This window comes from Pollicipes pollicipes, unplaced genomic scaffold (assembly GCF_011947565.3).
Source record: "Pollicipes pollicipes isolate AB1234 unplaced genomic scaffold, Ppol_2.1 Scaffold_4881;HRSCAF=5763_pilon_pilon_pilon, whole genome shotgun sequence".
NCBI lineage: Eukaryota > Metazoa > Arthropoda > Thecostraca > Pollicipedomorpha > Pollicipedidae > Pollicipes > Pollicipes pollicipes.
The window spans coordinates 35144821-35155404 of NW_023596576.1; the positions used below are offsets into that span (position 1 = coordinate 35144821).

Genomic DNA, 10584 nt, shown 5'->3' on the forward strand with positions numbered 1-10584 from the left:
TGTCCCGATGACGCCTTGCGGAATGACGATCATCACATCACTCGCCGTGCGTGTAGCGTGAACGTCACGCGTCGGTGGAGAGGATTTCACATCACTCTGTAGACGATCTTTCACGGGCAGTGCAAAGATCGCAGTCAAGCCGGGTGCGACTGCACTGTTTGAAGACACTGACCTCGTCGCGTGGCCTGGAAGCTGTTGTGGAGGGGCACCCTCTCCACCAGCCCCTGCAGGTGGACGCCCGGCAGAAGACCCGGCTCCCGGTTGACCCGATCCACGGCGTGCAGGAAGGTTATCTCCTGGCGTTCGTCTCCCGGGTCGAACAGACCCACTGCAACATCGTCGTCAGGCGGGCATGCTTCACTACGAAACTGGGCCAGCAGAGTCGTGCATGCATTGTTAGGCCACAGGTAAATCTAAAGGCATAAGGGGGTTTACCGAAAGGCCACATACAGTTCGGTGACAAATAGAAACAGTGAAAGGCTTAGTCTAAAGATGTGGAGCGCTCGTATATGGACGCTTACTTATTTTTCACGCGCGATGGACGCGCATGCAAAATTCCACGCTAAATACCGTGTGACATGTCTTCAACAGCTATCACCAGCAAAATAACGAATATAATTTTTCGGCATTAAAACAATGGTGTTTAGGCAACTTCTAGTTATGGCAGACATCATGCCGAGAGAATCAAATGCATTGATAATAGTGCAGCAATCAAAACTGCAAGTGGTAGTAAAAAATTAGGCACCAAGGAAAAACGTACAAAACTACAATGAGAAATGGACAAGACGCACGCACATAACCACAGTAATACACATCTACGCGCTCCGTCCGCTACAAAGAAAAATTTCAAACACCCAGTCTGGCGGTGACTTTAACGTCAAAAAAGCGTTTCATGCCGTACTCAAATAGCGTTGTATCGAGGAGTTCATTGCCTAGACTATGAAATTCGGTTATTGAGAGCAGCCCTTTGCACTTTAAAGGGTACTTATAGTTATAAGTGAGCTTCGTCTACAATACCTCATGCCTGCCTCAATACCTTTGATATCTGGAAATGTGGGATGCTTTCTTTAAGCTAGCAAAATAGCGTTTTGAGACGTGGTTTCTTTAAATTCGGAAGGCTCATATTTCGCAAGCACATATCCCAGTTTTCTGTTTCTCTCTGGTAGTGCGCCGGAGCGATCGGTAAAGAGAATGTTCAACATCTGGAGATATTGAGATAAGCATCAGATATGACGGGAAAAGCTTACTTGTAATTATTGATAGGCTTTCAAGCTTTAAAAACCACCCTAGATAGCAAAATTTTAAGGTTTACAAAAATGCGCCGCATTACATCATTGTTTGATGGCCTCATGGAGTGATTTTGTGACGACAGCAATACCTGACAGTATCTGGCAGCCAGACCTAAAGAATACCTCGAAACGCACGAAAGCTGACGCCAACAGGCCATTCCCGTCACGGGTGCTGTGTTGAGCGGCGGATTAGTGAATGGCTTGTTTGTGGATGTTTTGTCTTGGTACCAGGGTCGTAAGAGAAGTTTTGGCGGGCTGGTTGACATACGCGACGTAACGATCGCCAGCTTTTATGGCAGGTTATTATACAAATGCACAATATGCTGTAAAGGCTGTGATGAATCTCGTGCCGAAACCTGCCAAGGGCTGTTGAGGATGTGAATACTGTGTTGCCTAACTTATCCTTGCCTGCAGTGCTGTAGTCTTGACATTGACATCATGCGATCTGCACAGTAGTTACTTCCTTTATTATTCATAGCTGGAAATGCAGCTGCATGCAAAAAAGGAATAAATCTGTAACATTGCTACTAATTGATTGCCAAAACATTGTTATTTCTATGGTAAAGATGGTAAGGTTGAGTTACCAAAAATGTTTTTCTTTTGCTTAGGATTATTTATGCAATTCCTAGTGAACCCTGATATAACCAATGTGGTGCAAGAGCATTCTCACTGTTGATAGTCATTTGGCGTTGTCAAATCAGTTCTTATCAGTAATTCAGAAATAATAAGCTGTTATCTCATAGACTTGACATAGAGTAGTCAACCAATGTGATACATTGCGTAATGACACGGGTCAACAGTGTCATTGAGACACTACCTCAGTGCTGTACTGGGGCATGGCGTAATGAACTATGATATGGTTTTTGTATTGCAATCCCTGCTGTTTTCATAATAAATTCCATAGTGAAAAAATGGGTCAGGCATGCATTCTTGCATTAACTCTGCATCTGAAATATGAGCTGGCCACAACACGTGATACAATAAACAAATCACTTTCAGCAAGGCACACAACACATAAGTGACATCACTTGCTCAGCCGTCTTTGGAAATCCACAAAACACGAGTGACAAAGATGCAAATACGTCCTTCTGCTTCTACAGCCATGCAACATGCTGCAGCCATCAGGCTGCCTCACTCAGAAATGATGTTCACGCCAGTAATAATACATATATAACAGGAAAATATTACATGTGAAATGACACTGCAAACCTGCTGACCTTGCAAAATTCTGGAGACATGGCAAGCGCATGTAGTTATGGTTAGATCGGCGAAATGCGAGGAAGTAGTAAAGCTGCTGATGCACACAATGCTCATGGTAAATATGTAATTAAGTGCTATCCAAGAAACCAACAGCAATACTTCTCCACCTTTCTCAGCACCCAGCATCTCACAAGTTGCAGTGACTATGACATTGATCACTCACAAGCAATGCTTGCCTGCATACAAAATTCAGAATTCTTAAGGGAAAGACAATTCTGCATAGCTGTATCATGTGAACTTATACCAAGCATGTGCATTAATGAGCTGCGCAGACCAACCCCTACTGCCAAAATGAATTGCAAATATAATGGCATGCAATGGATTAATTACATGCTGTAATGCTTCAATAGGTTCAAAATGTTGGCAAGATCATAATGAAGTGGCAAATTGCCTTTGCATACCTCTGCAACATAGGTGCTAGTGTTCCTTCCAGTTTACGGACATCACCACCTTGTCCTGTTCAAACAATGCCCTCTCTCAGAAGTACAAACCTCGCACGCACACACCCCATCACATCAAAATCAATACATACCACTGGCACGCACCACTAGTGATCACACCCATTTCAAGCCCCTGATTCACACTCTTTTGTAAAATAAGTGTGATTTCACACTTGCACAGCTCGCGAGACTACCAAATTGCAGGTTTTTTCACAAGTTCTGCACAGGTTTCCGGTCATAACATCGCATTTCACCGTGAGCTCCCTTCTAAACCAAGTCCCAACGGGGGGTTCATGGAAATGCAGGTAAAGAGGTTGTACTTGAGGGACAAAATTTGTTGTTCAAAATTTAAATTTGTCGTGGAATGTGTGTCAAAGACTTAACAATACATATATATATATATATATATATATATATATATTTATATACACATATGCGTTTGAGCTGAGCGAAGCATAACGTAATTGTAGACCGTGAGCGTTCCCTGAAACAAAACGTAATATTGCCATTGACTTAAGCGTCAATACTATTGGCATATGTGAGCGGATGCAGTTAATTGTTGATGTAGCGCGGTATGTGGCGCGCAAGATTCGATCTCCGTCACGATGTATGAACTGTCCTTACATCGTCGCGTAATTGCGAGCGTCCTCAACGTTCGATGCGCTTCTGTTCAGGATAAATGTGGTGACGTATTTGTATACGTGTAAGAGGTGTTGATAAAAACCTGAGTGGAAAAGTTGTCTGCTACTTTAATGACGCCCAAATGTGGTGAAAATTACCAATATCACACTATATCTTTCAAGAAACACAGTGTGGATAGTCAGTAACAAGAGCGTGCACACGCACAACTGTGCGGAATTATATCGCTTTTATCAGATCGATCAGTGAATAACTCAAACTGAACAAAATCGAAGCTCGCCACAGCAAAACGGCGCAACCTCGCGACGCTGCTCCATTTCATATTCATTAAAAGTTTTTGTAAAGTCATGCTATCAAAATGAGTCCGAGCCGCATGGGTTTCGAGGAAGGAGGCATAGCTTCAATTTTATGAATATTTTGATTGGGGCTGTGAGCGTTGCCTCAAACAAAACCTCGGAACTCCATGGAAAGTTTCCCAACCTTTGACCCGCGGAGAAGCCTTCATGTTTTTGGGATAATATTTTGGGAGGAGCCACGCGACAGGGTGTCAAGCGGAAGACCTGTGTGCATATACTGTACCGTGGAGCACATGGATACTGCGGTACAGCATTTTCTGGCACGCGTATGCTGTGACCAATCACAAGCCTGTCGTTTACTTGGAACTGGGCTGAACTTCGAGACGCCCCCAGCGTTTGGCTCACACATTCGCGTTTGGCTAACCTGCCAGTCCTGCAGTTCAGCAGCGCCAGAGACCTGTTCTCGGCTGGCCTTTTTACTCGGCCGGGTTTTCTGGCAGCGGGCCTGCCGGGCGGCCCAATAAAACGGGCGGCTCGTCGCACCCGGCCGTGGCGGCGGGGGCGTTCAGTCGTGCGTGACGGCACGCAGACGAGGGCGGCCGACGGTCGGACCATCCGATGATCAGGGGGCTGCAGCCGAAACCGGGCCCGCCAGCCCCGCACCGTCTCTCATCCAAAACGGCAGCTCGGCGGGGAAATCAGTCCGAGTAGTCCGAATTCTTGGCTGGCAGCCCTGTTCCCCACTCAAAAGATCCACACCAAAGGAATATACATCCCCTGGCAAAAGAGCGGGACCTTTACTTATCATGGGCAGCCAATGCTCGCCAGCCTCTGCCGCATATCAATTAGCAAAACGCCGTTGCAGATTGCGGCCATATATGTTAATTCGCGCTTGGTTTTATAGCATCCAGAATGGGTAGGCGGAAAAAGGATTAACACTCAACGGTTATACAAGACACCATTTATCGTCAGAAAAGCACATTCCGATTGGTTCACACTCTGCTTTCCTGTGTTGAAGTGTAATGCTAAACGAAAAACTATGACACCTGAGAAGGGATTACTAGATTCGCCGTCTCGCCGAAGTCTTGGTAGGAGACAGTATTTCTACGCTATCTGGAGTATCCGGGTTTTAGGTCCTACCCATCAGTATTACGAGGGTAGTTGAACTAAAAAAAGCAACAGAAAAACAGTGACATTCGCATTCGATGTCTAACAAGAAATACTTGTTTGCCGGTGCCTAGGTCAGTTCGGTACAATGAAGGTATCATGCCACATTTTTATACTTTCCATGCATTGCTAGATCAGACGCGTCCGATTTCATCGGAATGCCAGCTTTCTCGAAATTCTCGATTTAACTTTCTCTATTCATCCTGTGGCGTTAACACTTCGGGTATCAACGAAACACACTTTGGCTTTGTAAAGCAGACATGTCACATCGTCCAGCGACGCGCCGGCCCGAGCTTACGCCAATACACTTCTCGGTCAATGACTTATGCCACCCGCCGCATCAATAATAAGTGTGCATTTCCCTTGACATCATTCCTACTAATAAAGGTGCCACTTTAAAGCCGGCAGACCCGTAAAAGACGGGCTAAAAGAGCCCAAAAGAAGTACGTCTAGTCGGTACCAGATGACGGCGGCTCTCAGCAGATTCCTTCGTCATGAGCTGTTGCGAACTAAGGCTGTATTATTGGTGTGCCAAGAGAGGAAGAAGTCTACTTCTTACAAGGCGCTGACCGCGTAACTTTTATTCAGAAATAGCAAAAATGAATTTTGTCCATCTGCCTTGTTGGTGCTTTACTGGCACTGCCCAGTACTTTTATCGGATATAACTGGACCTGAGGTGCCACCAGAACATGCTTTCTGAGACATGCCCCACAGTTGGTACACTTTCGCTAAGCGGTCAGCCAACGGCACACTCAGTGTTCGATGTCTGTTCACCTTGATTGGATTCAGATCCTCTCAATGTTCTTAAATATATGTGGCTCATATACAAAACACCAAACTTTCTATCTGGACACCACTGAAACACCAAGAACACTCCACTGCTATCTATTGCAACAAACGCGACATCGCATTTTCGCCGTGTTGGAATGTGGGATTTGCTTGCACTGGTTGTTTTTCCTATTGGTCAAAAATGGGCACAAATAGGATAATCACGTTGAAGCAAGCTCTCTTTTGCACATCATGTATTGAACAAAAATGGCTCATATCTACAGGGGCGAAAACAAATTCAAAAGGAGCTGTGCCGTTGATTTTCCGGATCACTTTTATTTGTGCACATATATGGATGGACGCGTCTTCTGTACAGTTTCTGTATTTTTGCCTATCACACTTTGACCTTTTTTTAAAAGCATGCCTCTAAACTGCGCGATTTTTCACTGATCACGAGCATTTCTGCACCTGTTTTACTGATCAGGAAAACATCTGCACCTTCTTTGCTTTTCAGGGTAACTGTGCACGATTCAGCATGCTTTCAGCTATGGTGTTTGCCAGCCTCGTGTTTTTGAAACATCCCCATATTTGATACAGAACCATTCATCGAGCAGAATGACAAAGACGTTCAATCTCTTCCTTCGCAGCTGTATTGCAATGAGGGTTAAGTTACTTCCGCACGTCCTGATAACAGCCAGCTTTTCAAACGAGGACTAAGGAGCCTCAAAGGACTTGTCATTTTTCAAAAAGTAGTTTCAATACCAAAAAGATATGCATGTCCAGTCGCAATAGATGGCTAGGCTTTACAACTGGCTAGTCCAGTCAGATTCAAGTTAAGAAATGACGTTAGGTCACTGCGTTTCAATGCTGGGAGAGGGCGGCAAACAGCTTCCATAGACCAAAGTCAAATGCTACATATTCAGATGGTTGAACGTTGACCAAAATATTACAGGTCACCATTGCTGTGAAATCGCACACTTGTGTTCTCATTTGGATGGATTTTGGCCACACAGAAAGGTCAAACAAGGTAAGAAAGAAAATAGGAAAATAATTAATGCATTCTACGTGTGTGGTACAAAGACGAACCAGCAACTCGCAAATATATTCGTAATCTTGCAATGATGGCCTGTGTTGACTTAAAGCACCTTGTCAACTGGCGTCTTGGATCCGTATGCTGAGATATGAGGTCTGCGGGGAACATATGCCAAAGAAATGCTTTTTTTATAATCCCAACCCCATATTAGACCCGTGGGACAGCCTAGGATGCATGCATAAATAACTGGATTGGCGAACGCGTGCAATAAGTTAGCAATATGCAAAAAATGACACATTTCCTTCAATTTCAAGGCTTGAAACCATCTCCACCGACTTTTGCATGTATGGTTACACCTAGCACGCTAGATGCTCCTTGTCCCCCCCCCCCCTCCGCCTCTGATGGCGTGTCTCCAGGGTATCCTCTCCGTGCTATGCAGCGCTCCAGTTTCTTGATTTCTATCCGCCTCTTTCACTCATCTGCTTTGACTTTATGGTTTGTTTGTAATAATCATGTTTTTTTGCAAGTCAGGTTGTCTCGTTTTTATGCTGTCAAATAACACCTACACAAAAATGACAAAGTGACATATGGAAGGCACATTTTTGCACATGGTTTGTGTACGATAGGAATGACAGATATCTGACTAAAATGACGGCTGTAAACGTTCCTGACCACATATGGTCAGTATACATGATCCCTTACGGCATTCATCTTGTGCCGTAGCCGAAATGGCCATCACCGTGCGTATTTAAGTTGTCAGCACAGACCGAACAGACTTTTGCACTCACGGGTGTATTCCCTCGGAAATATAACACCGACGATGGCGTCACAATGAAAGTGTGCTTTACTAGCCAATCATGTGTATTCAGATGTTCCATATGTGTCTTACTAATCATGAGGTATGCTCAGATGTCCAAGATATGCTTTACTAGCTGTAAGATGCACTCATATTTACAGAATGTGCCTTACTAGCCATGGCATGCTCTTAAATGCTCAAAATATGCTTTTCGAGCCATGCGATGTGCTCAGATGCTCAACTTTTACCTCAATTGTCATGATATGTACACAAGTGCTCGAGATGTGCTTTACTAGTCATAGTATGTTCTCAGATGTGCGAAATGTGCTTCACTAGCGATGACATGTACCCAAATGCTCACAACGTGCTTTACTAACCAAGATATGTACCCTGATGTTGAAAAGTGTCTTACTAGTCACGGTATGTACTCAGATGTTTAAAATGTGGATTAGAAGCCACGAAATATACTCAGATAATTAACATGTATGTTACTTGTTATAAGCAATTCCAAAATATTTCAAACTGTACGGGTTTAAATATGTAAATTAAGATTGCAGTGTGTTGCCCGTTAAGTGTCTTAGACAACCAACAGAACGGATCCATGTGAAAGAACCTTTTATGGCACATCACCTAGGTTTTACGGCGAAAAAATATTTGTTCATTATCCGACTGGAAGCGTTGTACGGATCCTGTATCACATTATGCGAGTACGGCCACGAAAACTGACATTTTTGCCTTCTTCCAGTCAGTCTGACACAAATTTAATTCGCGGGAGTCGGACTTGGGTCACTAAGCCGCCTTTTGCGGCAAACATATCGTGCATCACTCCTCTCCCTCTCCCACCCGCACCCCCGAGAGAGAATTGGCCGCGAGCCCGCAGCGGAGAGCGGCAGGAATTTTACGGCGGCTGCTGGCCGCGGCGAACGTATAGGCAGGCCTTATTAGCTCGCAGTTCGATGGAGGTCGGGCGCCAATGGGCTGAACTTTAAAGGTTTCCACGATGGGCTGCGGGAGCAGCGTACGGGGGTGCTGAGACGTCTATCAATTTATGCAGCTTCTCTGGAAGACAAGGGGCCTGGCCCGGGCGACATGCAACGATGGGTGATTTACGCCTTCATCGGCAGACCACGGGTAAGGAAGTAAAACACCGTAAAGAATGTCCCGCAGGTGCACCGCCTGGTCAGGAGTACGGGGTGAAGACAACCGTCAGCTTCATATGATATCATTCGTAAACCGGTAGTGTGAGACCGAAACATGGGCTCCGCTACCGAGAAACGAGAATAAACTGGTCCTCCCAACTTCTGCGAGGTCGAAAACTGTGCTCGTCTACCGCGTTGCATGGAAAGAGACGCATTCCCACCATAACCTTTCACAAGTTGCGATGTCACTGACCCTTACTGGCATAAAGTGCTGTTTATACCGACCTTAGCCTGGTGACCGGCTGACAGATATCTCCATAGGTTTGTCATGTGATTTTGAGCAGATGGCGCCAGCGCCCTCATCACACAAAAAGCAGGTTTGGGGATTAGGTTAGGTCAACCATATCGGCTCAGCCATTTCCCACCAACCAGTTTTAAAAAGTGTTATCCCTACCCCACCACATAGGTTCGTAGCAGCATGCTGTTGGCAATGATGAGGGTTACGCAAAGCCTTGATTTTAGTTACGGACATTAAGTGCTGCTGCTGCCCAGGTCGTCTCGCCACGCACCGTGTTCAGTCTGCTAGAACAGCGGCTGCTCACCTATCCGCACCAGGTCCGGTGCAGGCGCTCACCCATCTGAATCATGTCCATCGTGGCCGCTCACCCATCTGAACCAGGTCCGGTGCGGCCGCTCACCTATCCGCACCAGGTCCGGTGCGGCCGCTCACCTCTCCCCACCAGGTCTGGTGCAGGCGCTCACCTATCCGCACCAGGTCCGGCGCGGCCGAAGCGGCGCCTGCCAGCGCCCCGAGCCACAGTCGCGTCCAGAGCCGAGCCCGTGCCGAAGGCCTGACGCGGACGGCTGCCATGCCGACCGACCCGGACGGCGCGTGCCCACGCTCTGCCCCGTCCGGGCGGCCGGTCCAACCGCGATGTCAGCGCGCAGGCCCGGCTCGCTCTCTTGGAGGACCAAGCTGGCCGGGCCCTCCGCACGTGAGGTGGTGGACGGTGCCGGCTGACGCACCAACCAGGCAGACTCTGTCTCTGGGGGGTGTGATAACACGACTGCACACGAATGATGCCTTTCAGGACGTGTATGACTCGTTATCACTCTGTACCCGAACGGGTCACAACAGCGCTGTCATACTGTCAATTTCTTGTTACGGAAGTCATGTATCCGTTCTTCCATCAATTTGTATTTGTATCATACATGAACTACAGCTGCATCATCTGCATCGTGCATGATCGCAACTATCCTCAAGCAACAACATTTTTGCTACCAAGAAACATTGGGAAGTGCAAATCTAGGTTTTACTCAGATTTCATGCTGGTGAGCTCGCTGATGATCTGGGTGCCAAACTGGCGATTGGAGGGAGGAGAACGACGGGGAAACTTAAACAATGGGATCGTTGCTGCCGGCAAGGATAAAAGAAGGGCCAAAGATGAAAAGATCTATGCCGGGGTGGGAAAGTGTGTTTTTGTCATGGACCAAATTTATGCTGGCAAAACTGCCGCCAGCAACGTAACGCGACACCATCTGACATAAAATGGCTATGAAGGAAATGTTCCGTAGCGTCATTAGAAATCGGAGGATCTCAGAAAGTCCTTTCGTCCCCGTAAATGTCAATGTCATGCACACAACCGAAACGCTCATTTTCACAATATCATTAAAGTTTCAGCTAATCTCAGGACCACAGCTACAACTAAGAGTGAAGGTATATCGGCCTTAGACTATGGGATGGTCCAATCACAAAA

General features: G+C 46.3%; 1 protein-coding gene across 1 annotated transcript in view; it reads right to left on the bottom strand.

The window, feature by feature from the left end:
• Positions 1-9698, bottom strand: part of LOC119100301 (glutamate receptor ionotropic, kainate 2-like) — a 37191-nt gene extending 27493 nt beyond the window's left edge. Inside the window, 2 exon segments of the mRNA XM_037223407.1 lie at positions 173-328; positions 9590-9698. Coding sequence (XP_037079302.1) covers positions 173-328; positions 9590-9698 — 265 coding nt within the window.
• Between the last annotated feature and the right edge of the window lie 886 nt (positions 9699-10584).